The sequence below is a fragment of the Pseudopodoces humilis genome, chromosome 1, assembly GCF_049639895.1.
Source record: "Pseudopodoces humilis isolate 2021_Gansu_Grassland_sample_001 chromosome 1, ASM4963989v1, whole genome shotgun sequence".
Lineage (NCBI taxonomy): Eukaryota > Metazoa > Chordata > Aves > Passeriformes > Paridae > Pseudopodoces > Pseudopodoces humilis.
In genome coordinates this window covers 444,863-472,333 of record NC_142200.1, presented here as the reverse complement: position 1 = coordinate 472,333, position 27,471 = coordinate 444,863, and the positions used below count along the sequence as shown (strand labels likewise).

Here is a 27,471-nt window from a genome sequence, read left to right as displayed (position 1 = left end):
CCTATCTAGAGGGGGGCTGCCCCATAGGCTGTGCGTATCTAGCAATGGGGGGCTGCCCCATAGCGGAGTTAGAGGGCTGCCCCATAGGCTGTGCGGATCTAGCAATGGGGGGCTGCCCCATAGCAGAGTTAGGGGGCTGCCCTATGGGCTGTGTGGATCTAGCAATGGGGGGCTGCCCCATAGCGGAGTTAGGGGGCTGCCCTATGGGCTGTGCGTATCTAGCAATGGGGGGCTGCCCCATAGCAGAGTTAGGGGGCTGCCCCATAGACTGTGCAGATCTAGCAATGGGGGGCTGCCCCATAGCAGAGTTAGGGGGCTGCCCCATAGGCTGTGCGGATCTAGCAATGGGGGGCTGCCCCATAGAGGGGCCAGGGGCTGCCCCATAGCTGGGTTGTGGGGCTACCCCACAGTGGGCTCGGGAGCTGCCCCATCTTGGGGTTGTGGGACTGCCCCATAGAGGAGCTGTGGGGCTGCCCCATAGCAGATTGTGAGGCTGCCCCATAGCAGATTGTGAGGCTGCCCCATATCTGGGTTATGGGACTGCCCCATAGCTGAGTTGTGGGGCTGCCCCATAGCTGAGTTGTGGGGCTGCCCCATATCTGGGCTGTGGGGCTGCCCCATATCTGGGCTGTGAGGCTGCCCCATAGCTTTGTGAGGCTGCCCCATATCTGGGCTGTGGGGCTGCCCCATAGCTTTGTGAGGCTGCCCCATATCTGGGTTATGGGGCTGCCCCATAGCTGAGTTGTGGGGCTGCCCCATAGCTGAGTTGTGGGGCTGCCCCATATCTGGGCTGTGGGGCTGCCCCATATCTGGGTTATGGGACTGCCCCATATCTGGGCTGTGAGGCTGCCCCATATCTGGGCTGTGGGGCTGCCCCATAGCTGAGTTGTGGGGCTGCCCCATATCTGGGCTGTGGGGCTGCCCCATAGCGGGGCTCACACAGCCTCCTGTGCCTGCCGGAACTCGAAGACGCTGCCGCGCTCGGCGAAGCTCTGTGGGGTCGGGGGGCTCGGGGGGTTTTGTGGGGTCGGGGGGCTCGGGGGGTTTTGGGGGGGCGGGGGGTTGTGGGGGCTCGGGGAGTTCTGGGGGGCCCAGAGGTCCTGGGGGTCCGGGGGGTCCTGGGGGGCGACCCCGGGCCCGTCCTCGGGGGGGCCGAAACCGCCCCCGCCGGGGGTCATCAGCAGGAAAATGTCCTGGGGAGAGAGAGGGGAGGGGTCAGGGATTGGGGGTTTGGGGTCAGGGTTTGGGGGTTGGGGTTTGGGGTTGGGGGTCAGGGATTGGGGGTTTGGGGTCAGGGTTTGGGGTTCAGGGGGGTTTGGGGTTGGGGGTCAGGGTTTGGGGTTGGGGGGGTTTGGGGTTCAGGGGGTTTGGGGGGGATTTGGGTTTGGGGTTTGGGGTTTGGGGTTGGGGGGGTTTGGGGTTCAGGGGGTTTGGGGGGGATTTGGGTTTGGGGTTTGGGGTTTGGGGTTGGGGGGGTTTGGGGTTCAGGGGGTTTGGGGTTCAGGGGGTTTGGGGTCGGGGGGGTTTGGGGTCAGGATTTGGGGTTGGGGGGGTTTGGGGTCAGGATTTGGGGTTCAGGGGGTCTGGGGTCGAGGGGTTTTGGGGTTAGGGGGGCTTTGGGGTCAGGGTTTGGGGTTCAGGGGGTTTGGGGTCAGGGTTTGGGGTCAAGGTTTGGGGTCTGGGGGGGATTTGGGTTTGGGGGTGGGTTTGGGGGTTTGGGTCAGGATTTTGGGGTCAGGATTTGGGGTCAGGGTTTTGGGGTTTGCGGGTTTGGGGTCAGGGGGGGTTTGGGGTCAGAAATTGGGGTCCGGGGGGATTTGGGGTCAGGGATTTGGGGTTTGGGGTCGGGGGGGTTTGGGGTCAGGGGATGGGGTTTGGGGTCCGGGGGGATTTGGGGTTTGGGATTTGGGGTTTGGGGTCTGGGTTTGGGGGTTTGGGGGGGTTGGGTTGGTTTTTGGGGTGTCAGGGGTGGTTTTTGGGGGTTTTGGGTTTTTTGGGGTGGTTTTGGGGTGGTTTTGGGGGGGTTTTGGGGGTTTTTGGGGTGGATTTTTGGGGTTTTTGGGGTTATTTTGGGGTTTGGGGGCTCACCCCAGGCTCCACCAGCACCGAACTCTTCCCTCCCAGGTTCAGGACTCGCCCGTCCCGGCACAGCAGCAAATTCAGCCCCGGGGCCCCCGGGAGACCCCCTGGGGGGGGAGGGGGCGTCAGGGGGGGCTCAGACCCCCCGGGGGGGAGGGGAGGGGTCGGGGGGGGAGGGGGGGGGTTCTGGGGGGGAGGGGCTCCTTTGGGGGGGGTCTGGGGGTCACTTTTGGGGGGGGTTTCTGAGAAATTGGGGGGGGCGGGGATTTGGGGAGGGGTCTCTGGGTCTCGGGAGTTGTGATGGGTTTGGGGGGTTTGGGGGGGTTTGGGGGGGTTTTGGGGGTCTCGGGGGGGGATTTTGGGGCTGAATTTGGGGGTCTCGGGGGGGATTTTGGGGCTGATTTCGGGGGTCTCAGGGATAAATTTGGGGTTAATTTCAGGGGTCTCGGGGGGGATTTTGGGGGCGTTTTGGGTGGTCTCGGGGGTCTCACCCCATTGATGACTCAGGGTTTGAGGGGGGATTTTGGGGGGATTTGGGGGGGATTTTTGGGGTGACTTTGGGGCTGATTTCGGGGGTCTCAGGGGTAATTTTGGGGTTAATTTCAGGGGTCTCAGGGGGGATTTTGGGGTGATTTTGGGGGATTTTGGGGGGATTTTGGGGGGAATTTGGGGGGTCTCGGGGGTCTCACCGGCCATGCCGTAGGGCCTGGTGACTCAGGGTTTGAGGGGGGATTTTGGGGGTGTTTTGGGGGTCTCAGGGGTGATTTTGGGGTGATTTTGGGGGGATTTTGGGGAGATTTTGGGGGGATTTTGGGGGTGTTTTGGGGGTCTCAGGGGTGACTTTGGGGTGATTTTGGGGTGATTCTGGGGGGTCTCGGGGGTCTCACCGGCCATGCCGTAGGGCCTGGTGACGCGGCGCTCGCTCAGCACCGACAGCTCCGTCGCCCCCCGGAACTGGAGCTCCCGGATCACCCCATCCCCCCCCCGGAACCGCCCCGCGCCCCCCGAGCCCCCCCGCAGCTGGAAACGCCTCAGGACCACCGGGTACCTGGGGAGGGGGAAAAACGGGGGGTCAGGAACCCCAAAATCACCCCAAAAACACCCCCAAAACCCCCCAAAATCACCCCAAAACCCCCCAAAATCACCCCGAGACCCCCAAAATTACCCCAAAAACACCCCGAGACCCCCCCAGAACCACCGGGTACCTGGGGAGGGGGAAAAACGGGGGGTCAGGGACCCCCAAATCACCCCGAGACTCCCAAAAACACCCCAAAAACCCCCAAAAACACCCCCCAACCCCCCCAAAAACACCCCAAAATCACCCCGAGACCCCCAAAAACACCCCAAAAACACCCTAAAATCACCCCAAAAACACCGGCTACCTGGGGAGGGGGAGGAACGGGGGTCAGGGACCCCCCAAATCACCCCAAAATCACCCTGGGACCCCCAAAAACACCCCGAGACCCCCAGAATCCCCCCGAGACCCCCAAACCTCCCCCAGAAACCTCCAAAATCTCCCAGAGACCCCCAAACTTCCGCCCCAGAGCCCCCAGAACCCCCCCAGACCCCCCCAGGACCCCCAGACCCACCGGGTCTCCAGGATCTCGGGGTCGGTGATGCAGGTGTGGGACCCCCAGACCCCCCCAGATCCCCCAGGACCCCCAGACCCACCCCAGACGCCCCCAGACCCCTCCAGGACCCCCAGACCCCCCCAGGACCCCCCAGGACCCCCCAGGACCCCCCCAGGACCCCCAGACCCACCGGGTCTCCAGGATCTCGGGGTCAGTGATGCGGGTGTGAGACCCCCAGACCCCCCAGATCCCCCAGGACCCCCCCAGACCCCCCCCAGACCCCCCCAGGACCCCCAGAGCCCCCCAGACCCACCCCAGGACCCCCCAGGACCCCCCAGGCCCCCCCCAGGACCCCCCCAGGACCCCCCAGGACCCCCCCAGGACCCCCAGACCCACCGGGTCTCCAGGATCTCGGGGTTGGTGATGCAGGTGTGGGACCCCCAGACCCCCCCAGATCTCCCAGGACCCCCAGACCCCCCCCCAGACCCCTCCAGGACCCCCCCAGGACCCCCCAGGACCCCCCAGGACCCCCCCAGGACCCCCCAGGACCCCCCCAGGACCCCCCAAGACCCCCCAAGACCCCCCCAGGACCCCCCCCGGACCCCCCAGGACCCCCAGAGCCCCCCAGACCCACCCAGGACCCCCCAGGACCCCCCAGGACACCCCCAGGACCCCCCCAGAACCCCCCAGGACCCCCCCAGGACCCCCAGACCCACCGAGTCTCCAGGATCTCGGGGTCGGTGATGCGGGTGTTGGTCATGTGCGTGTGGACCCCGCTGCGCCCCCCCCAGTGGGGTCCGGCCCCCGCGCCCCCCGCCACCGTCTCGTAGTACCCCCCCCGCTCGGAGCCGAACGTCACGTTGTTCATGCAGCCCTGGGGACACCGAAGGGACACAAAAGTGACCCAAAATCACCCCAAAATCACCCCAAAATCACCCCAAAATCACTCCAAAATCACCCCCAAATCACCCCCAAATCACCCCAAAATCACCCCCAAATCACCCCAAAATCACCCCAAAATCACCCCAAAGTGACCCGAGCCGAACGTCACGTTGTTCATGCAGCCCTGGGGACACCGAAGGGACACAAAAGTGACCCAAAAGTGACACAAAATCACCCAAAAGTGACCCCGAGTGACCCCAGAGTGACCCCAGAGTGACCTCGGGACCCCCAGAGTGACCCCAGTGACCCCAGAGTGACCCCAGAGTGACCCCAGAGTGACCCCAGTGACCCCAGAGTGACCCCAGAGTGACCCCAGTGACCCCAGAGTGACCCCAGAGTGACCCCAGAGTGACCCCAGAGTGACCCCAGAGTGACCCCAGTGACCCCAGAGTGACCCCAGAGTGACCCCGAGTGACCCCAGAGTGACCCCAGTGACCCCAGAGTGACCCCGAGTGACCCCAGAGTGACCCCAGAGTGACCCCGAGGTGACCCCAGAGTGACCCCAGAGTGACCCCAGAGTGACCCCAGTGACCCCAAAGTGACCCCAGAGTGACCCCAGTGACCCCAGAGTGACCCCGAGTGACCCCAGAGTGACCCCAGTGACCCCAGAGTGACCCCAGTGACCCCAGTGTGACCCCAGTGACCCCAGAGTGACCCCAGAGTGACCCCAGAGTGACCCCAGAGTGACCCCAGTGACCCCAGAGTGACCCCGAGTGACCCCAGAGTGACCCCAGTGACCCCAGAGTGACCCCGAGTGACCCCAGAGTGACCCCAGTGACCCCAGAGTGACCCCGAGGTGACCCCGAGGTGACCCCAGAGTGACCCCAGAGTGACCCCAGAGTGACCCCAGAGTGACCCCAGTGACCCCAGAGTGACCCCACAGTGACCCCAGAGTGACCCCGAGTGACCCCAGAGTGACCCCAGAGTGACCCCAGAGTGACCCCAGAGTGACCCCGAGGTGACCCCAGAGTGACCCCAGAGTGACCCCAGAGTGACCCCGAGGTGACCCCAGAGTGACCCCAGAGTGACCCCAGTGACCCCAGTGTGACCCCAGAGTGACCCCAGAGTGACCCCAGAGTGACCCCAGTGACCCCAGAGTGACCCCAGTGACCCCAGAGTGACCCCAGAGTGACCCCAGAGTGACCCCAGTGACCCCAGAGTGACCCCGAGGTGACCCCGGATCCCCCGAACCCCAATCTCGGTTGCTGAGGCAGCGCTGGGGACGGGGCGGGGCCACACCTGGGACCCCCCGGACCCTCCTCACCTGTCCCTGTCACCCCTCACCTGTCCTTCACCTGTCCCTGTTACCTGTCCCTGTCACCCCTCACCTGTCCTTCACCTGTCCCTGTCACCTGTCCCTGTCCCCCCTCACCTGTCTCACCTGTCCCTGTCCCCCTCACCTGTCCTTCACCTGTCCCTGTCACCCCTCACCTGTCCTTCACCTGTCCCTGTTTCCTGTCCCTGTCACCCCTCACCTGTCTCACCTGTCCCTGTCCCCCCTCACCTGTCCCTGTCCCTGTCCCCTCTCACCTGTCTCACCTGTCCCTGTCCCCCCTCACCTGTCCCTGTCCCTGTCCCCTCTCACCTGTCCCTGTCCCTGTCCCCTCTCACCTGTCTCACCTGTCCCTGTCCCCCCTCACCTGTCCCCGTCCCTGTCCCCTCTCACCTGTCCCCGTCCCCTCTCCCCCCTCTCCCCTGTCCCTGCCCCCTCACCTGTCCCTGTCCCCCCTCACCTGTCTCACCTGTCCCTGTCCCCCCTCACCTGTCCCTGTCCCCCCTCACCTGTCTCACCTGTCCCTGTCCCCTCTCACCTGTCTCACCTGTCCCTGTCCCCCCTCACCTGTCTCACCTGTCCCTGTCCCCTCTCACCTGTCTCACCTGTCCCTGTCCCCTCTCACCTGGGAGGCGGCGCAGACGCCGAACGCGCGCAGCACCACGTCCACCACGCGCTGTGACGTCAGCACGTTCCCGCCCACCACGGCGGCGTCGGGGGAGGGGTCCAGGATGGAACCGGGCGGGATCCGCACCTGGACCGGGGCCAGGCAGCCCTGGGGAGAGACACACCTGGATACACCTGGATACACCTGGGGACACCTGGGGACACCTGGGGACACCTGGGGACACCTGAGATACACCTGTGATACACCTGGATACACCTGGATACACCTGGGGACACCTGGGGACACCTGAGACACACCTGGGGACACCTGGATACACCTGGGGACACCTGGGGACACCTGAGATACACCTGGGGACACCTGGATACACCTGGGGACACCTGGGGACACCTGGATACACCTGGGGACACCTGGGGACACCTGAGACACACCTGGGGACACCTGAGACACACCTGGGGACACCTGAGATACACCTGGGGACACCTGGGGACACCTGAGATACACCTGGGGACACCTGGGAACACCTGAGATACATCTGGGGACACCTGGGATACACCTGGGACACCTGAGATACACCTGGGGACACCTGAGATACACCTGGGGACACCTGAGACACACCTGGGTACACCTGGGAACACCTGAGATACACCTGGGGACACCTGGATACACCTGGGGACACCTGGGGACACCTGGATACACCTGGGGACACCTGGGGACACCTGAGACACACCTGGGGACACCTGGGGACACCTGAGACACACCTGGGGACACCTGAGACACACCTGGGGACACCTGAGATACACCTGGGGACACCTGGGGACACCTGAGATACACCTGGGGACACCTGGGAACACCTGAGATACACCTGGGGACACCTGGGATACACCTGGGACACCTGAGATACACCTGGGGACACCTGAGACACACCTGGGTACACCTGGGAACACCTGAGATACACCTGGGGACACCTGAGATACACCTGGGGACACCTGGGGACACCTGAGATACACCTGGGGACACCTGGGGACACCTGGGGACACCTGGGATACACCTGGGCACACCTGGACACACCCCAAGGCCCCCAGGGAGGGGACACGGGAGGGGTTTTGGGGTGTATTTGGGATTTGGGGTCCGGGATTTTTTGGGGGTGTTTTTTTGGGGTGAATTCGGGTGTTTTTGGGGTGTATTTGGGATTTGGGGGGTATTTTGGGTCCGGGATTTTTTGGGGGTATTTTTTTGGGGTGATTTCGGGTGTTTTGGGGGTGTTTTTGGGGTCTGGGGGGTTTTTGGGGTTCAGGATTTTTTGGGGTGTTTTTTTGGGGTGAATTCGGGTGTTTTTGGGTGTTTTTGGGGTCTCACCTGGTTGAGGGGGATGTCGTGGCCGGCTGTAGATCAGGGCTGACAGGGCGATGGCTCGGGGTGTTTTGGGGGGTTTTGGGGTGGTTTTGTGGTGTTTTGGGGTGTTTTGGGGTGTTTTGGGGTGTTTTGGGGTGTTTTTGGGATTTGGGGTGGTTTTGGGGTCGGGGATTTTTTTGGGGGTATTTTTTTGGGGTGAATTCGGGTGTTTTTGGGGTGTTTTTGGGATTTGGGGGGTATTTTGGGTCCGGGATTTTTTTGGGTGTTTTTGGGGTGGATTCGGGTGTTTTTGGGTGTTTTTGGGGTCTCACCTGGTTGAGGGGGATGTCGTGGCCGGCTGTAGATCAGGGCTGACAGGGCGATGGCTCGGGGTGTTTTTGGGGTGTTTTGGGGTGGTTTTGGGGTGTTTTTTTTGGGGTGTTTTTGGGGTGTTTTGGGGTGTTTTTGGGATTTGGGGTGGTTTTGGGGTCTGGGATTTTTTTGGGGGTATTTTTTTGGGGTGAATTTGGGTGGTTTTGGGTGTTTTTGGGATTTGGGGGGTATTTTGGGTCCGGGATTTTTTGGGGTGTTTTTTTGGGGTGAATTCGGGTGTTTTTGGGGTGTATTTGGGATTTGGGGGGTATTTTGGGTCCGGGATTTTTTTGGGGGTGTTTTTTTGGGGTGAATTCGGGTGTTTTTGGGGTGTGTTTGGGGTCTCACCTGGTTGAGGGGGATGTCGTGGCCGGCTGTAGATCAGGGCTGCCAGGGCGAAGGCTCGGGGAGTTTTGGGGTGTTTTGGGGTGGTTTGGGGTGTTTTTTGGGGTGTTTTGGGGTGTTTTGGGGTGTTTTTGGGATTTGGGGTGGTTTTGGGGTCCGGGATTTTTTTGGGGGTATTTTTTTGGGGTGAATTTGGGTGGTTTTGGGTGTTTTTGGGATTTGGGGGGTATTTTGGGTCCGGGATTTTTTGGGGTGTTTTTTTGGGGTGAATTCAGGTGTTTTTGGGGTGTATTTGGGATTTGGGGGGTATTTTGGGTCCGGGATTTTTTGGGGTGTTTTTTTGGGGTGAATTCGGGTGTTTTTGGGTGTTTTTGGGGTCTCACCTGGTTGAGGGGGATGTCGTGGCCGGCTGTAGATCAGGGCTGACAGGGCGATGGCTCGGGGTGTTTTGGGGTGTTTTTGGGGTGTTTTGGGGTGTTTTGGGGTGTATTTGGGATTTGGGGTCCGGGATTTTTTTGGGGTAATTTTTTGGGGTGAATTCGGGTGTTTTGGGGGTGTTTTTGGGGTCTCACCTGGTTGAGGGGGATGTCGTGGCCCACCAGGCAGCGCAGGCAGTAGATCAGGGCTGACAGGGTGATGGCTCGGGGGGCGTTGCAGTTCCCCAAAACTTCGGGGCCCGTCCCCCCAAAATCGAACACGGCGCTGCCCTGGGGGGGCGGGGAGGGGTCAGCGCACCCCAAAAACACCCCAAAAACCCGAAGTGACCCCAAAAACACCCCCGAAAACTCGGGGTGACCCCAAAACCTCCCAAAAACCCGAGGTGACCCCGAACCCCCCCCCCCCCCCCAAAACCACTCCCGAAAACTCGGGGTGACCCCAAAACCTCCCAAAAACCGGGGTGACCCCAAAACCACCCCCCAAAACTTCAGGGTGACCCCAAAACCCCCCCAAAAATCCTGAAGTGACCCCAAAACCACCCCCAAAAGCCCGAGGTGACCCCAAAATCTCCCCCGAAAACCGGGATGACCCCAAAACCCCCCAAAAATCGGAGGTGACCCCAAAATCTCCCCCGAAAACCGGGGTGACCCCAAAACCCCCCCCAGAACCTCGAGGTGACCCCAAAAACCGGGGTGACCCCAAAACCAACCCCCAAAACCGGAAGTGACCCCAAAACCACCCTCTAAAATTTGGGGTGACCCCAAAATCTCCCCAAAAACCCGAGGTGACCCCGAAACCCCCCCCAAAACCGGGGTCACCCCAAAAGACCCCCCGAAAACTTCAGGGTGACCCCAAAACCTCCCAAAGACCTGAAGTGACCCCAAAAACACCCCAGAAACCCAAGGTGACCCCAAAAAACACCTTCCCAAACGCAGGTGTCCCCAGGTGTGTCCCCAGGTGTGTCCCCAGGTGTCCCCAGGTGTGTCCCCAGGTGTGTCCCCAGGTGTCCCCAGGTGTGCCCAGGTGTGCCCAGTGTCCCCATGTCCCCCCAGGCATCCCCAGGTGTCCCCAGGTGTGCCCAGGTGTCCCCAGGTGTGTCCCCAGGTGTCCCCAGCTGTCCCCAGGTGTCCCCAGGTGTCCCCAGGTGTCCCCGGTGTCCCCAGGTGTCCCCAGGTGTGTCCCCAGGTGTCCCCAGGTGTGTCCCCAGGTGTGTCCCCAGGTGTCCCCGGTGTCCCCATGTCCCCCCAGCTGTCCCCAGGTGTCCCCAGGTGTCCCCAGGTGTCCCCAGGTGTGTCCCCAGGTGTCCCCAGGTGTCCCCAGGTGTGTCCCCATGCCCCAGGTGTGTCCCCAGGTGTCCCCAGGTGTCCCCAGGTGTGTCCCCAGGTGTCCCCAGGTGTGTCCCCATGCCCCAGGTGTGTCCCCAGGTGTCCCCAGGTGTGTCCCCAGGTGTCCCCAGGTGTCCCCAGGTGTGTCCCCAGGTGTGTCCCCAGGTGTCCCCAGGTGTGTCCCCAGGTGTGTCCCCAGGTGTCCCCAGGTGTGTCCCCAGGTGTCCCCAGGTGTGCCCAGGTGTCCCCAGGTGTGTCCCCAGGTGTCCCCAGGTGTGTCCCCATGTCCCCCCAGGCATCCCCAGGTGTCCCCAGGTGTGCCCAGGTGTCCCCAGGTGTCCCCAGGTGTGTCCCCAGGTGTGCCCAGCTGACCCCAGGTGTCCCCAGGTGTCCCCAGGTGTCCCCAGGTGTGCCCAGGTGTCCCCAGGTGTCCCCAGGTGTCCCCAGGTGTCCCCAGGTGTCCCTCACCTGTTTGGGGTCCAGCTCCACCCTCAGCCTGATCGGGGTCCCATCGTCCATCGTGTCCTCGGCCGCCAGCGACGTCCCCCAACGTCCGGCCACCGCCCGCAGGGTGTCCCTGACCGCCAGCTCCGCGTTGGCCTGGGGTCACCCGGGGTCAAAGGTCACCCGGGGGTCACCCAGGGGTCACCCAGGGGTCACCCAGGGGTCACTCAGGGTCACTCAGGGGTCACCCAGGGGTCACTCAGGGGTCAAAGGTCACACAGGGGTCACTTTGGGGTCACTCAGGGTCACTCAGGGGTCACCCAGGGGTCACTCAGGGGTCACCCAGGGGTCACCCAGGGGTCACTCAGGGGTCACTCAGGGGTCACTCAGGGGTCACCCAGGGGTCACTCAGGGGTCACCCAGGGGTCACCCAGGGGTCACTCAGGGGTCACTCAGGGGTCACAGGTGTCACTCAGTGGTCACTCAGGGGTCACACAGGGGTCACTCAGGGTCACTCAGGGTCACTCTGGGGTCACTCAGGGTCACTCAGGGTCACTCAGGGGTCACACAGGGGTCACTCAGGGGTCACTCAGGGGTCACTCAGGGGTCACTCAGGGGTCACTCAGGGTCACTCAGGGGTCACTCAGGGTCACTCAGGGTCACTCAGTGGTCACTCAGGGGTTACACAGGGGTCACTCAGGTATTTTGGGGTGTTTTTGGGGTATTTTGGGTTTTCTGGGTGTTTTCAGGGTGTTTTTGGGGTATTTTTGGGTGTTTTGGGGGTTTCTCAGGGTGTTTTTTGGGTGTTTTGGGGGTGTTTTTGGGGTATTTTGGGATATTTTGGGCTGGTTTTGGGGGTTTCTCGGGGTGTTTTTGGAGTGTTTTTGGGGTGTTTTGGGGTGTTTTGGGGGTATTTTGGGGTGTTTTTGGGTGTTTTTGAGGTTTTTTGGGGTGGTTTTGGGGTTTCTCAGGGTGTTTTTGGGGTATTTTGGGGTGTTTTTGGGGTTTTTGAGGTTTTTTGGGGTCCCGTAAGCCTGCACCGTCTCCAGCCCGTGCTCCCGGATCAGCTCCGGGGGACACAGGGGGATTCTCAGGGGAGTTTTTAGGGTATTTTGGGGTATTTTGGGGTATTTTGGGGTGTTTTTGGGGTATTTTGGGGTGTTTTTGGGGTTTCTCAGGGTGTTTTTGAGGTTTTTTGGGGTCCCGTACCTGCACATGACCCATGTAAGCCTGCACGGTGTCCAGCCCGTGCTCCCGGATCAGCTCCCGGACCAGCCCGATCCCTTTCTGGTTGGCGGCCACCTGGGCCCGCAGGTCGGCCAGGTTGTCCCGCAGGTTCCGGGTCCCCGAGCAGCCGGGCTGGGAGCCGGGGGCCAGCAGAGCCGCGCTCACCGCTGGCCAGGAGAGAAAGAGGGGTCCTGATGTCCCCAAATGGCCCCAAATGGCCCCAAATGTCCTGGTTGTGCCCCCAGATGGCCCCAAAACTGCCCCAGATGGGTCCAAATGGCCCCAAATGTCCCCAGGTGTCCCCAAGGTGTCCCCAGGTGTCCCCAGGTGTGTCTCCAGGTGTGCCCAGGTGTCCCCAAGGTGTCCCCAGGTGTATCTCAGGTGTCCCCAGGTGTGCCCAGGTGTGCCCAGGTGTCCCCAAGGTGTCCCCAGGTGTCCCCAGCTGTCCCCAGGTGTATCTCAGGTGTCCCCAGGTGTATCTCAGGTGTCCCCAGGTGTGCCCAGGTGTGCCCAGGTGTGCCCAGGTGTCCCCAGGTGTCCCCAGCTGTCCCCAGGTGTATCTCAGGTGTCCCCAGGTGTCCCCAAGGTGTCCCCAGGTGTCCCCAGGTGTGTCCCCAATGTCCCAAATGTCCCCAAGGTGTCCCCAGGTGTCCCCAGGTGTATCTCAGGTGTCCCCAGGTGTATCTCAGGTGTGCCCAGGTGTGCCCAGGTGTATCTCAGGTGTGCCCAGGTGTGCCCAGGTGTATCTCAGGTGTGCCCAGGTGTCCCCAGGTGTCCCCAGCTGTCCCCAGGTGTATCTCAGGTGTCCCCAGGTGTGTCCCCAGGTGTGTCCAGGTGTCCCCAGGTGTATCTCAGGTGTCCCCAGGTGTATCTCAGGTGTCCCCAGGTGTGTCCCCAGCTGTCCCCAGGTGTATCTCAGGTGTGCCCAGGTGTCCCCAGGTGTCCCCAGCTGTCCCCAGGTGTATCTCAGGTGTCCCCAAGGTGTCCCCAGGTGTCCCCAGGTGTGTCCCCAATGTCCCAAATGTCCCCAAGGTGTCCCCAGCTGTCCCCAGGTGTATCTCAGGTGTCCCCAGGTGTCCCCAGGTGTGCCCAGGTGTCCCACCCTGCTCCTGGAAGTGTCCCCCGGTGACCAGTTTGAAGGACACGAAGGTGGCCCCCTCCTGGCTCAGGCTCGTTGAGTTCGGGGGCATCGAGCCGGGGCTGGAGCCCCCAACGTCGGCGTGGTGACCCCGGCTGGCCACGAAGAACACGGGCCCGGAGACACCTGGCCAGAACACCTGCGACAGGTGAGACAGGAGAGACAGGTGAGACAGGTGAGACAGGTGAGACAGGTGAGACACAGGTGAGACAGGTGAGACACAGGTGAGACAGGTGAGACAGGTGAGACACAGGTGAGACAGGTGAGACAGGTGAGACACAGGTGAGACAGGTGAGACACAGGTGAGACAGGTGAGACAGGTGAGACACAGGTGAGACACAGGTGAGACACAGGTGAGACACAGGTGAGACAGGTGAGACAGGTGAGACAGGTGAGACAGGTGAGACAGGTGAGACAGAACACCTGGGACAGGTGAGACAGGTGAGACAGGTGAGACAGGTGAGACACAGGTGAGACAGGTGAGACACAGGTGAGACAGGTGAGAGGGGGATCAGAACACCTGGGACAGGTGAGAGAGGGATCAGAACACCTGCGACAGGTGAGACACAGGTGAGAATGGAGATCAGAACACCTGCGACAGGTGGGACAGGTGAGACAGGTGAGACAGGTGAGACACAGGTGAGACAGGTGAGACAGGTGAGACACAGGTGAGACACAGGTGAGACACAGGTGAGACACAGGTGAGACAGGTGAGAGGGGGATCAGAACACCTGGGACAGGTGAGAGAGGGATCAGAACACCTGCGACAGGTGAGACACAGGTGAGAATGGAGATCAGAACACCTGCGACAGGTGAGACAGGTGAGACAGGTGAGACAGGTGAGACAGGTGAGACAGAACACCTGCGACAGGTGGGACAGGTGAGACAGGTGAGACAGAACACCTGCGACAGGTGAGACAGGTGAGACAGGTGAGACAGAACACCTGCGACAGGTGGGACAGGTGAGACAGAACACCTGCGACAGGTGGGACAGGTGAGGCAGAACACCTGCGACAGGTGGGACAGGTGAGACAGGGATCAGAACACCTGCGACAGGTGAGACACAGGTGGGACAGGTGAGACAGAACACCTGGCCAGAACACCTGGGACAGGTGAGACAGGTGAGACAGAACACGGGGCCTGACACACCTGGCCAGAACACCTGGGACACAGGTGAGACAGAACACCTGGGACAGGTGAGACAGGTGAGAGAGGGATCAGAACACCTGGGAGAGAACACTGGGCCTGACACACCTGGCCAGAACACCTGGGACAGGTGAGACAGGTCAGAACAAGGACAGGACACCTGGGACAGGTGACACAGGTGACACAGGTGACACAGGTGACACAGGTGGGACAGGTGACACAGGTGACACAGGTGGGACAGGTGGGAATGGGGACACCTGGGACAGGTGACACAGGTAACACAGGTGACACAGGTGACACTGGTGACACAGGTGACACAGGTGGGACAGGTGACACAGGTGGGACAGGTGGGACAGGTGACACTGGTGACACAGGTGACACTGGTGACACAGGTGACACAGGTGACACAGGTGACACAGGTAACACAGGTGGGACAGGTGGGAATGGGGACACCTGGGACAGGTGACAGGGACAGGTGGGAATGGGGACACACACCTGGGGACAGGTGGGACAGGGGGGTCAGAACGGGGACAGACACACCTGGGGGGGGACAGGTGACATTGGGGGGGTCAGACATGACACCACAGGTCCTGGGGGGGTCCCAGGTGATCCTGGGGTGTCCCGGGGGGGTCCCGGGGGTCCCGGGGGTCTCAGGGGGTCCCGGGGGGTTTTGGGGTCCCGGGGGGGTCTCTGGGGGTCTCTGGGGGTCTCTGGGGGTCTCAGGGGGGTCCCGGGGGGGTCTCAGGGGGTCCCGGGGGTCTCTCTCAGGGGGGTCCCGGGGGTCTCAGGGGGTCCCGGGGGGGTCTCTGGGGGTCTCTGGGGGTCTCAGGGGGTCCCAGGGGTCTCTCGGGGGTGATGACGGTCAGGGCGGGCAGGTGGCTGCCCCCCACCCTGGGGTGTCCCGGGGGTCTCTCGGGGGACTCTGGGGGGGTCCCGGGGGTCTCTCGGGGGTCCCGGCAGTCCCGGGGGTCTCTGGGGGTCCCGGGGGGGTCCCGGGGGTCTCTCGGGGGGGGTCTCAGGGGGTCCCGGGGGACTCACGGGGGTGATGACGGTCAGGTCGGGCAGGGGGGTGCCCCCCGCCCTGGGGTGGTTGCTCAGGATCACGTCCCCCTCCCCCAGCTCCGGGCCCAGGTTACGGATCTGGGGGGGCCCGGGGGGGGTCAGGGGGGGCTGAACCCCCCCCCGAGACCCCCGAGAACCCCAAAATCCATCTGAGAACCCCAAAATCCCCCCCCAGGAACCCCCAAATCCCCCCCAGGAACCCCCAAAAGTCCCCCCCAGGAACCCCCAAACCCCCCCAAAACCCCCCCACCTGGAACTGCACGGCCTCCTGCATCACCCTGGGACCCCCCAAACCCCCCCAAATCCCCCCCAAATCTCCCCCCAAACCCCCTCAAATCCCCCCGGGATTCCCCCAAACCCCCCCAAAAACCCCCCCACCTGGAACTGCACGGCCTCCTGCATCACCCTGGGACCCCCCCAAACCCCCCCAAATCCCCCCCGAAGCCCCCCAGGACCCCCCAAACCCCCCCAGGACACCCCAAATCCCCCCAGGACCCCCCCAAACCCCCCCCAAATCCCCCCCAAAACCCCCCCAGGACCCCCCCAAATCCCCCCAGGACACCCCAAATCCCCCCAGGACCCCCCAAACCCCCCCAAATCCCCTCCAAACCCCCCCAGGACCCCCAAACCCCCCCAGGACACCCCAAATCCCCTCAGGACCCCCCCAACCCCCCCCCAAAATCCCCTCCAAACCCCCCCAGACCCCCCCAAATCCCCCCACCTGGAACTGCACGGCCTCCTGCATCACCCTGGACTCCCCAAATCCCCCCTGGGCCCCCCTCCAAACCCCCCAGGACCCCCCAAACCCCCCCCAGGACCCCCCCAACCCCCCCACCTGGAACTGCACGGCCTCCTGCATCACCCTGGGACCCCCCAAATCCCCCCTGGGACCCCCAAAACCCCCCCAAATCCCCTCCAAACCCCCCCAGGACCCCCCCAGACCCCCCCACCTGGAACTGCACGGCCTCCTGCATGGCCCTGGGACCCCCCAAACCCCCTCAGGACCCCCCAAATCCCCCCTGGGACCCCCCAAACCCCCCCCAAATCCCCCCCAGGACCCCCCCAAACCCCCCCAGGACCCCCCAGACCCCCCACCTGGAACTGCACGGCCTCCTGCATGGCCCCCAGGTGCACGGGGATGTGGGGGGCGTTGGACACGAGCCCCCCCCCGGGCCCGAACAGGGCACACGAGAAGTCCAGGCGCTCCTTGATGTTGGTGGAGATGGCCGTGCGCTGCAGGACGCGCCCCATCTGCTCTGGGGGGGCACCGGAGACTCAGGGGGACCCCAAAAACCCCAAAAAACCCCCCCAAAAACCCCCCGGGACCCCCGTGCGCTGCAGGACGTGCCCCATCTGCTCTGGGGGGGCACCGGAGACTCAGGGGGACCCCAAAAACCCCAAAAAAAATAAAACCCCAAAAACCCCAAAAAAAACCCCCCCAAACCCCCCAAACCCCCCCCCAACACCCCCCGGGACCCCCAAAAAAACCCCCCCAAAACCCCAAAAACCCCCCCCAAACCCTCCATAACCCCCCAAAAACCCCCTGGGACCCCCAAAAACCCCCCGGGACCCCCGTGCGCTGCAGGACGTGCCCCATCTGCTCTGGGGGGGCACCGGAGCCTCAGGGGGACCCCAAAAACCCCAAAAAACGACCCCAAAAACCCCCCGGGACCCCCAAAAACCCCAAAACCCCCCCCCCAAAACCCCCTGGGACCCCCAAAAACCCCAGGACCCCCAAAAATCCCCCCCAAAAAACCCCCCGGACCCCCAAAACGCCCCCAAAAACCCCCCGGGGCCCCCAAAAACCCCCCGGGACCCCCCAAAAAACCCCCCGGGGACCCCCGTGCGCTGCAGGACGCGCCCCATCTGCTCTGGGGGGGCACCGGAGACTCAGGGGGACCCCAAAACCCCAAAAACCCCCAAAACCCCCCCAAAAACCCCAAAAACCCCCCAAATAACCCCCCAAAACCCCCAAACCCCCCAAAAATCCCCTGGGACCCCCAAAACCCCCCGGGGACCCCCAGAGTCACCCAAAGACCCCCGGGACCCCCCGGGAACCCCCCCAGAGACCCCCCAGGAGACCCCCGAGAACCCCAAATTCCATCCCAGAACCCCCAAATCCCCCCCAAACTCCCCCGGGACCCCCCCAAATCCCCCCCGACCCCCCCCAAACTCCCTCAAAATCCTCTGGGACCCCCCAAATCCCCCCCAGATCCCGCCGGGACCCCCCAGGACGCCCCCAGACCCCTCCCAGACCCCTGAGTCCCCCCCAGGACCCCCCCCCAGCCCCCTCAGGACGCCCCCAAAAGCCCCCCCAGCCCCCCCAGGACCCCCAGCCCCCCCAAAAGCCCCCCCAGACCCTTCCCAGCCCCCCCCAGGACACCCCCAGACCCACCCAAGCCCCACAAAATCCCCTCAGACCCCCCCCAAAACCCCCCAGCCCCCCCAAAAGCCCCTCCAGAGCCCCCAAAAAAGCCCCCCCCACCCCCCCAGGACCCCCCCAGGACCCCCAGCCCCCCCAAAAGCCCCCCCAGACCCTTCCCAGCCCCCCAGGACCACCCACCCAGCCCCCCCCGGGAGGCCCCCAGACCCCCCCAAAACCCCCCCCAGACCCCCCCAAGCCCCCTCAGGACCCCCCAAAAGCCCCCCCAGCCCCCCCAAGCCCCCCCCCCCCAGGGCCCCTCCCAAGCCCCCCCCAGCCCCCCCCAGGACACCCCCAGACCCACCCAAGCCCCACAAAATCCCCTCAGACCCCCCCCCAAAACCCCCCAGCCCCCCCAAAAAAGCCCCCCCAGAGCCCCCACCAAAAAAGCCCCCCCCAGCCCCCCCAGGACCCCCCCAGGACCCCCAGCCCCCCCAAAAGCCCCCCCAGACCCTTCCCAGCCCCCCAGGACCCACCCAGCCCCCCCCGGAGGCCCCCAGACCCCCCCAAAAGCCCCCCAGAGACCCCCCCCAAGCCCCCTCAGGACCCCCCAAAAGCCCCCCAGCCCCCCCCAAGCCCCCCCCCCAGGGCCCCTCCCAAGCCCCCCCAGCCCCCCCCAGGACACCCCCAGACCCACCCAAGCCCCACAAAATCCCCTCAGACCCCCCCCAAAACCCCCCAGCCCCACCAGAAGCCCCCCCAGAGCCCCCCAAAAAGCCCCCCCCAGGACCCCCAGGACCCCCCCAGGACCCCCCCAGGACCCCCCCCGGACGCCCCCCGCCCCACCTCCGATGCTCATGAAGCGGTGCGAGAACACCGAGAGCTGCACCGGGTCCGGCCGCGGGCCCAGGGTGGGCGGGGGTCCCGGGGGGGGTCCCGAGCCCACCGCGATGGAAACGTCCCCGAGCGGGGTCAGCGCGGCCACGCAGCCCGGCTCCACCACGATGGTGCTGGGGAGGGGGCGCGGGGGTCCCGGAACCCCCCCATGGTCACCCCCACCCTGTTCTGGGGGTCCCGGAACCCCCCCGAGCCGCCCCCACCCCGTTTGGGGGTCCCACAGCCCCTCTGGGGTACCCGAGCCCCATCCCGGGGGTCCCACAGCCCCCCCCGGGTCACCCCCGCCCCATCCCGGGGGTCTCACAGCCCCCCCGGGTCACCGCCCCCGCCCCATCCCGGGGGTCTCACAGCCCCCCCGGGGCACCCCCATCCCCTCCCGGGGGTCCCGCGGCTCCCCCCCGGGTCACCCCCCACCCTGTTCTGGGGGTCCCGCAGCCCCCCCGGGTCACCCCCAACCTGTTCTGGGGGTCTCACAGCCCCCCCCGGGTCCCTCTGAGCCCCATCCCGGGGGTCCCACAGCCCCCCCCGGGGCACCCCCACCTTGTTCGGGGGGTCCCACAGCCCCCCCGGGCCACCCCCGCCCCATCCCGGGGGTCCCACAGCCCCCCCCGGGTCACTCCCAACCTGTTCTGGGGGTCCCGCAGCTCCCCCTGGGTCACCCCCACCCTGTTCTGGGGGTCCCACAGCCCCCCTGAGTCCCCCCGAGCTCCATCCCGGGGGTCCCACACCCCATTTTGGGGGTCCCACAGCCCCCCCCGGGTCACCCCCGCCCCATTTTGGGGGTCCCGCAGGACCCTTCTGGGGTACCCGAAACCCATCCCGGGGGTCCCACAGCCCCCCCGAGCCGGCCCCGACCCAGTTCTGGGGGTCTCACAGCCCCCCCCGACCCCCGCCCTGCCCCCGCACCCGCCCCGGGGGTCTCGGGGGTCCCTGGGGTGCCGGGGGTCTCGGGGGTCCCGGGGGTCCCGGGGGTCTCGGGGGTCTCGGGGGTCTCGGGGGTCCCGGGGGTCTCGGGGGTCTCGGGGGTCCCCCCGGGGGTCTCGGGGGTCCCTGGGGGTCTCGGGGGTCTCGGGGGTCCCTGGGGGTCCCGGGGGTCCCGGGGGTCGCGGTGCCCACCTGTTGGTGTCGATGAGGATGGCGGGGCCGGGCAGGGCGTGGTCAGAGCCCAGGTCCCCCAAGAGGAACACGGGGGTGTCCCGGTACCCCCCCTCGAAATAGCAGCGGGTCACCTGTGGGGGACCCCCGGAGACCCCCGCGTCACCCCCGGACACCCCCGCGTCACTCCGGACACCCCCAGAGACCCCCGGACACCCCCGGAGACCCCCAGAGACCCCCGGAGACCCCCAGAGACCCCCGGAGACCCCCGGACACCCCCTGGTCACCCTCGGACAGCCCCTGGTCACTCTGGGTCACGCCTGGTCACCTGTGGGGGACCCCCAGACACCCCCAGAGACCCCCGGACACTCCTGGTCACCGGGTCACCCCCTGGTCACCCCTGGTCACTCCTGGTCACTCAGGGTCACTCAGGGTCACCCCTGGTCACTCCTGGTCACCCCTGGTCACTCAGGGTCACTCAGGGTCACCCCTGGTCACTCCTGGTCACCCCTGGTCACTCAGGGTCACTCAGGGTCACCCCCTGGTCACTCCTGGTCACTCCTGGTCACTCCTGGTCACTCCTGGTCACTCCTGGTCACTCCTGTCACTCCTGGTCACTCCTGGTCACTCCTGGTCACTCCTGGTCACTCCTGGTCACTCCTGGTCACTCCTGGTCACTCCTGGTCACTCCTGGTCACTCCTGGTCACTCCTGGTCACTCCTGGTCACTCCTGGTCACTCAGGGTCACTCAGGGTCACCCCTGGTCACCCCTGGTCACTCCTGGTCACTCAGGGTCACCCCTGGTCACTCCCTGGTCACTCAGGGTCACTCCTGGTCACCCCTGGTCACTCAGAGTCACTCAGGGTCACCCCTGGTCACCCCTGGTCACTCCTGGTCACTCAGGGTCACCCCTGGTCACTCCCTGGTCACTCAGGGTCACCCCTGGTCACCCCTGGTCACTCAGAGTCACTCAGGGTCACTCCTGGTCACTCAGGGTCACTCCTGGTCACCCCTGGTCACCCCTGGTCACTCAGGGTCACTCCTGGTCACTCAGGGTCACTCCTGGTCACCCCTGGTCACTCAGGGTCACTCAGGGTCACTCCTGGTCACCCCTGGTCACCCCTGGTCACTCCTGGTCACTCAGGGTCATCCCTGGTCACCCCTGGTCACTTCTGGTCACTCAGGGTCACTCCTGGTCACTCAGGGTCACTCCTGGTCACCCCTGGTCACCCCTGGTCACTCAGGGTCACTCCTGGTCACTCAGGGTCACTCCTGGTCACCCCTGGTCACTCAGGGTCACTCAGGGTCACTCCTGGTCACTCCTGGTCACCCCTGGTCACTCCTGGTCACTCAGGGTCACCCCCTGGTCACTCAGGGTCACCCCTGGTCACTCCTGGTCACTCCTGGTCACCCCTGGTCACTCAGGGTCACTCAGGGTCCCTCTGGGTCACCCTGAGCCCCCCCAAGCCTCCCATCCCCCCCATCCCGGGGGTCCCTCAACCCCTCTGGGGTCCCCCTGAGCCGCCCATCCCCCCATTGCCCCCATTCCCCCCCGATCCCGCCATTGTCCCCCCGAGACCCCCGAGACCCCCGAGACCCCCGGGACCCCCGAGACCCCCGAGCCCCCCAATCCCCTCATCCCCCCGATCCCGCCGTTGTCCCCCTGAGACCCCCGAGACCCCCGGGACCCCCAATCCCCTCATCCCCCCGACCCCCCCGATCCCGCCATTGTCCCCGAGCCCCCCGAGACCCCCGAGACCCCCGGGACCCCCAATCCCCCAATCCCCTCATCCCCCCGATCCCCGCCATTGTCCCCCCAAGACCCCCATTTCCTCCCCATCCCCCACTCCCCCATTGCCCCCCCATCCCCCAATTCCCCCCCCAGCCCCCCCCGACCCCCCCGTTCCCCCCCCGTTCCCCCCCTCACGGTCTCGGCTCTCGGGGGGTCCCCGCGGGGTCCCAGGGGGGTCTCGGGGACGCTCCCGGTGCTGCCGCAGCCCCGAACCCGCAAATCGTCCACGAGAACCGCCCGGCCCGGGATGGTGAAACCGAACTCCAGCCGGTACCTGGGGAGGGGGCAGGGACCCCCGGGGGGCGTCAGGGACACGGGGGGGACACCGAGGGGACACCGAGGGGACACTGAGGGGACACCGAGGGGACACCGAGGGGACACCGAGGGGACACGGGGGTGGGACAGGGACACGGGGGGGACACCGAGGGGACACCGAGGGGACACCGGGGTGGGACAGGGACACGGGGGGGACACGGGGACACCGGGGCGGGGGGACAGGGACACGGGGGAGAGGGGATTGGTGACACTGGGACAGGAGGTGACATCAGGACGGGTTCAGGTGACACCAAGACAGGTTCAGGTGATACCAGGACAGGTTGAGGTGACACCGGGACAAGACAGGAGGTGACACAGGGACAGGGTTGGTGACACCAGGACAGGGTAGATGACACCACGACAGGTTCAGATGACACCAGGACAGGTTGAGGTGACACCAGGACAGGTTGAGGTGACACCAGGACAGGTTGAGGTGACACCAGGACAGGTTTAGGCGACACCAGGATAGGTTCAGGTGACACAGGGACAGGTTCAGGTGACACCAGGACAGGTTCAGGTGACACCAGGACAGGTTGAGGTGACACCAGGACAGGGTAGATGACACCAGGACAGGTTGAGGTGACACCAGGACAGGTTGAGGTGACACAGGGACAGGTTGAGGTGACACCAGGACAGGTTGAGGTGACACCAGGACAGGGTAGATGACACCAGGACAGGTTGAGGTGACACAGGGACAGGTTGAGGTGACACCAGGACAGGTTGAGGTGACACCAGGACAGGTTGAGGTGACACAGGGACAGGTTGAGGTGACACCAGGACAGGTTGAGGTGACACAGGGACAGGTTGAGGTGACACCAGGACAGGTTCAGGTGACACAGGGACAGGTTGAGGTGACACCAGGACAGGTTCAGGTGACACAGGGACAGGTTTAGGTGACACCAGGACAGGGTAGATGACACCAGGACAGGTTGAGGTGACACCAGGACAGGTTGAGGTGACACTGGGACAGGACAGGAGGTGACACAGGGACAGGGTAGGTGACACCAGGACAGGTTGAGGTGACACAGGGACAGGTTGAGGTGACACCAGGACAGGGTAGATGACACCAGGACAGGTTGAGGTGACACCAGGACAGGTTGAGGTGACACAGGGACAGGTTGAGGTGACACTGACCGTTCGGTGAAGGCTGACAGGAAGTCACCCGCCCCACAGGAGCCGGGGTGTGCCGGGTGACCCCGCGCTGACACCATCAGCGCACAGTCGGTGCCTTCGTAACGCAGGTGCAGGAACGGCTCCGTCTGGATCTGCTCGCTGGGGACACCGACACCGGGGCACTGGCACTGTGTCACTGTCACTGTCACTGTGTCACTGTGTCACTGTGTCACCTGTGTCACTGTCACTGTCACCTGTGTCACCTGTGTCACTGTGTCACTGTGTCACTGTGTCACTGTGTCACTGTGTCATTGTGTCACTGTCACTGTCACCTGTGTCACCTGTGGCACTGTGTCACTGTCACTGTGTCACTGTGTCACTGTCACTGTCACCGGGGCACTGTCACTGTCACTGTGTCACTGTCACTGTCACCTGTGTCACTGTGTCACTGTGTCACTGTCACTGTGTCACTGTGTCACTGTCACTGTCACCTGTGTCACCTGTGTCACTGTGTCACTGTCACTGTGTCACTGTGTCACTGTCACTGTGTCACTGTCACTGTGTCACCTGTGTCACTGTGTCACTGTCACCATGGCACTGGCACTGTGTCACTGTGTCACTGTGTCACTGTGTCACTGTGTCACTGTGCCACTGTCACTGTCACCGGGGCACTGTCACTGTCACCATGGCACTGTCACTGTCACTGTGTCACTGTCACTGTGTCACTGTGTCACTGTGTCACTGTGTCACTGTGTCACTGTCACTGTGTCACTGTCACTGTCACCATGGCACTGTCACTGTCACCATGGCACTGTGTCACTGTGTCACTGTGTCACTGTCACTGTCACTGTCACCTGTGTCACCTGTGGCACTGTGTCACTGTCACTGTCACCATGGCACTGTCACTGTCACCTGTGTCACTGTGTCAGTGTCACTGTCACTGTGTCACCTGTGTCACTGTGTCACTGTGTCAGTGTCACTGTCACCTGTGTCACCTGTGTCACTGTCACCATGTCACTGTCACCTGTGTTACTATCACTGTGTCACTTGTGTCACTGTCACTGTGTCACCCTGTCCCCCACCCCAATGTCCCCTGTCCCCAATGATGTCCCCCCTGTCCCCTCTCTCACTCATTGAACCCCAATGTCCCAATGTCCCCAATGTCCCCAGTGTCCCCAATGTCCCCAATGTCCCCAATGTCCCAATGTCCCCAATGTCCCCAATGCTGTCCCCAGTATCCCCAATGTCCCCAGTGTCCCCAATGTCCCCAATGCTGTCCCCAGTATCCCCAATGTCCCCAGTGTCCCCAGTCTCACTCGTTGAAGCCCTGTCCCCTGAGCGCATCCCCAATGTCCCCAATGTCCCCAATGATGTCCCCAATGTCCCCAGTGTCCCCAGTGTCCCCAATGTCCCCAATGTCCCCAATGTCCCCAATGATGTCCCCAATGTCCCCAGTGTCCCCAGTGTCCCCAATGTCCCCAATGTCCCCAATGTCCCCAGTGTCCCCAATGTCCCCAATGCTGTCCCCAGTATCCCCAATGTCCCCAATGTCCCCAGTGTCCCCAGTGTCCCCAGTGTCCCCAGTCTCACTCGTTGAAGCCCTGTCCCCTGAGCGCGTCCCGGCAGCGCCGCTCCAGCTCCCGCAGCCGCTGCTCGAGGCGCGGGAACGCGCTGGGCTCGTACGGGAGCGCGCACGGCTCCTGCTCCTCCTGCACCGCGTCCGCCAGCGCCAGCCCCAGCGCCGAGAGCAGCCCGCTGTGCCTGGGGACAGCGAGGGGACAGCGAGGGGACATCAGTGTCACCTCCCGGGACAGCAGTGTCACCTCCCGGGACAGCCCCAGCGCCGAGAGCAGCCCGCTGTGCCTGGGGACAGCGAGGGGACAGCAGTGTCACCTCCCGGGACAGCCCCAGCGCCGAGAGCAGCCCGCTGTGCCTGGGGACAGCACGGGGACATCAGTGTCACCTCCCGGGACAGCAGTGTCACCTCCCGGGACAGCCCCAGCGCCGAGAGCAGCCCGCTGTGCCTGGGGACAGCGAGGGGACAGCGAGGGGACATCAGTGTCACCTCCCCGGGACAGCCCCAGGGCCGAGAGCAGCCCGCTGTGCCTGGGGACAGCACGGGGACAGCAGTGTCACCTCCCGGGACATCAGTGTCACCTCCCGGGACATCAGTGTCACCTCCCCGGGACATCAGTGTCACCTCCCGGGACATCAGTGTCACCTCCCCGGGACAGCCCCAGCGCCGAGAGCAGCCCGCTGTGCCTGGGGACAGCGAGGGGACAGCAGTGTCACCCCCCGGGACATCAGTGTCACCTCCCCGGGACATCAGTGTCACCTCCCGGGACAGCCCCAGGGCCGAGAGCAGCCCGCTGTGCCTGGGGACAGCGAGGGGACAGCGAGGGGACAGCAGTGTCACCTCCCCGGGACATCAGTGTCACCCCCCGGGACATCAGTGTCACCTCCCGGGACATCAGTGTCACCTCCCGGGACAGCAGTGTCACCCCCGGGTGCCCGCTGTGCCTGGGGACACCGTGGGGACACCGTGGGGACACCGAGGGGACATCGCTGTCACCACCCCCGGGACCCCCCAGGACCCCTCCGGGGCCTCCCCAAATTCTTTGGGTTCCCCTCCCCATCCCCCCCCTCCATGGGAGATCCCCCCCCCCCCCCCCCCCTGCGACCCCCGCCCAACCCGGGAACACCCCAGAGACCCCCGGGAACCCCCGGGAACACCCGGGAACACCCCAGAGACCCCCCCCAGAGACCCCCGGGAACCCCAAAAAAAACCCCTCAGAGACCCCCGAGAACCCCCCAGAGACCCCCGAGACCCCCAGGACCCCCCCCGTGCCCCCCCACCCAACCCAGCCCCGCCCCGGGGGTGTCCCCCCACACCCCGCACACGCCCCCAAAGCCCCCCCCACCCACGCCCCCCCCAAACCCCCCAAACCCCCCAAATCCCCCCCAAATCCCCCCCCCCACGACCCCCCCACGCCCCCCCAAACCCCCCAAATCCCCCCCAAATCCCCCCCAAATCCCCCCCACCGCCCAACGCCCCCCCAAACCCCCCAAATCCCCCCCAAATCCCCCCCAAATCCCCCCCACGCCCCCCCAAACCCCCCAAACCGCCCCCAAAGCCCCCCCAAGCCCCCCCGCGCCCCCTCCCCACCTACTTGTGGATGAAGACCCTCGCCATGCCGAGCGTGCGGGCGATGGCGCAGGCGTGCTGCCCCCCGGCCCCCCCGAAACACGCCAGCACATGTCGCGACACGTCGTGACCGCGCGGTTGGCCCAGCCAGGGGGGGGGGGGCACACGGGGGACACCGCGGTCCCCCCCCCGACACCCCCCCGAGTCCCCCCCGAGACCCCCCAAACACGCCCGGAGCCCCCCGGACCCCCCCGAGACACCCCCGCACATGTCGCGACACGACGTGACCGCGCGCCTGGCACAGCCAGAGAGGGAAGGGGACACCGCTGTCACCCCCCCGGAGCCCCGCCCGAGCCCCCCCAAAAACCCCCCCAAACCCCCCCAAACCCCCCCAAAACCCCCCCAAGGCCCCCCTAAAGCCCCCCCGAGCCCCTCGGAGCCCCCCAAAGCCTCCCCAAAGACCCCCAAGACCCCCAAACCCCCCCAAACCCCCCCAAAGCCCCCCAAAAACCCCCCGAGCCCCCCCCAAGCCCCCCAAACCCCCCAAACCCCCCCCGAGCCCCCCAACCCCCCCCCAAAGCCTCCCCAAAGACCCCCAAACCCCCCCCGAAGCTCCCCCAAGCCCCCCAACCCCCCCCCAAGCCCTCGAAACCCCCCCAAACCCCCCGCGCCCCCCGCGCCCCCCGCGCCCCCTCCCCACCTCGGTGAGGGCTCGGATGGGCCGGCACATCGCCTCGTTGGCCACCCGGATGAAGCCCAGGGCCACCTCCTCCACCGACACGGGCTCGCTGTCGCCGCTGTCGCCGCTGTCGCCGCTGTCGCCGCCGCTGTCGCGATAGGCGCGGATGGCCGCGGCCAGGCGGCGGAAGGCGGCCAGGGCCGTGTCGCGACAGAGCGGCTGATCCTCGGAGGGGCCGAAAATGCGGGGGAAGAACTCGGGGAGCAGCCGGCCCAGGACGAGGTTGGCATCGGTGACAGTCAGGGGACCCCCTGGGGACATCGGGGACATCGGGGGGGTCAGGAGACATCGGGGACATTGGGGACATCGGGGGACATCGGGGACAGTCAGGGGACATCGGGGGACCCCCTGGGGACATCGGGGACATCGTGGGGGTCAGGGGACATCGGGGGGGTCAGGGGACATTGGGGACATTGGGGACATTGGGGACATCGGGGGACACCGGGGACCCCTTGGGGACATCGGGGGGGGTCAGGGGACCCCCTGGGGACATCGGGGACATTGGGGACATTGGGGACATTGGGGGACATCGGGGGGGTCAGGGGACATTGGGGGACCCCTTGGGGACATCGGTGACAGTCAGGGGACCCCCTGGGGACATTGGGGACATCATTGGGGACATCGGGGACAGTCAGGTGACATCAGGGGACATCGAGGGGTCTCGGGGGTCCCAGGGGGTCCCGGGGGTCCC

At 65.0% G+C, this 27,471-nt stretch overlaps 1 protein-coding gene and 2 long non-coding RNA genes across 5 annotated transcripts; 1 reads left to right on the top strand and 2 right to left on the bottom strand.

The window, feature by feature from the left end:
• Positions 1 to 817: 817 nt before the first annotated feature.
• On the bottom strand, positions 818 to 27,050 carry OPLAH (5-oxoprolinase, ATP-hydrolysing). Its single transcript, XM_088060268.1, has 18 exons — positions 26,741 to 27,050; positions 26,067 to 26,178; positions 24,487 to 24,657; positions 22,918 to 23,055; positions 21,604 to 21,742; positions 19,698 to 19,810; positions 18,531 to 18,694; positions 16,418 to 16,578; positions 15,299 to 15,400; positions 13,079 to 13,253; positions 11,959 to 12,143; positions 10,774 to 10,905; positions 9,115 to 9,249; positions 6,491 to 6,640; positions 4,367 to 4,524; positions 2,967 to 3,127; positions 2,089 to 2,186; positions 818 to 1,193 (listed from the first exon to the last, which is right to left on the bottom strand). Exons 1-18 carry the CDS (start codon positions 27,048 to 27,050, stop codon positions 936 to 938), a joined length of 2,862 nt encoding a protein of 953 aa, XP_087916394.1. The 3' UTR covers positions 818 to 935.
• On the bottom strand, positions 6,873 to 7,527 carry LOC148184979 (uncharacterized). The gene is made up of 3 exons (XR_015773922.1): positions 7,386 to 7,527; positions 7,056 to 7,334; positions 6,873 to 6,900 (listed from the first exon to the last, which is right to left on the bottom strand). It is a non-coding gene; the product is annotated as an uncharacterized LOC148184979 (long non-coding RNA).
• Positions 12,282 to 12,952, top strand: LOC148184978 (uncharacterized). 3 transcript variants are annotated; one of them, XR_015773903.1, is made up of 7 exons: positions 12,284 to 12,315; positions 12,347 to 12,367; positions 12,429 to 12,470; positions 12,521 to 12,551; positions 12,614 to 12,665; positions 12,748 to 12,767; positions 12,811 to 12,952. It is a non-coding gene; the product is annotated as an uncharacterized LOC148184978 (long non-coding RNA). The 3 variants fall into 3 exon arrangements; XR_015773896.1 differs by having other exon boundaries at positions 12,299 to 12,315; positions 12,419 to 12,470; XR_015773907.1 differs by lacking the exon at positions 12,347 to 12,367 and having other exon boundaries at positions 12,282 to 12,315.
• Positions 27,051 to 27,471: the final 421 nt, after the last annotated feature.

Excerpts from the sequence above, each read along its gene's own strand:
- OPLAH (XM_088060268.1), bottom strand. The coding sequence starts at position 27,050 with ATGTCCCCGATGTCCCCAGGGGGTCCCCTGACTGTCACCGATGCCAAC. Across the intron at positions 23,056-24,486 it reads AGGGGACAGGGCTTCAACGA|CGAGCAGATCCAGACGGAGC; the intron begins GTGAGACTGGGG and ends CGGTGTCCCCAG. Across the intron at positions 9,250-10,773 it reads TGGAGCTGGACCCCAAACAG|GGCAGCGCCGTGTTCGATTT; the intron begins GTGAGGGACACC and ends CCGCCCCCCCAG.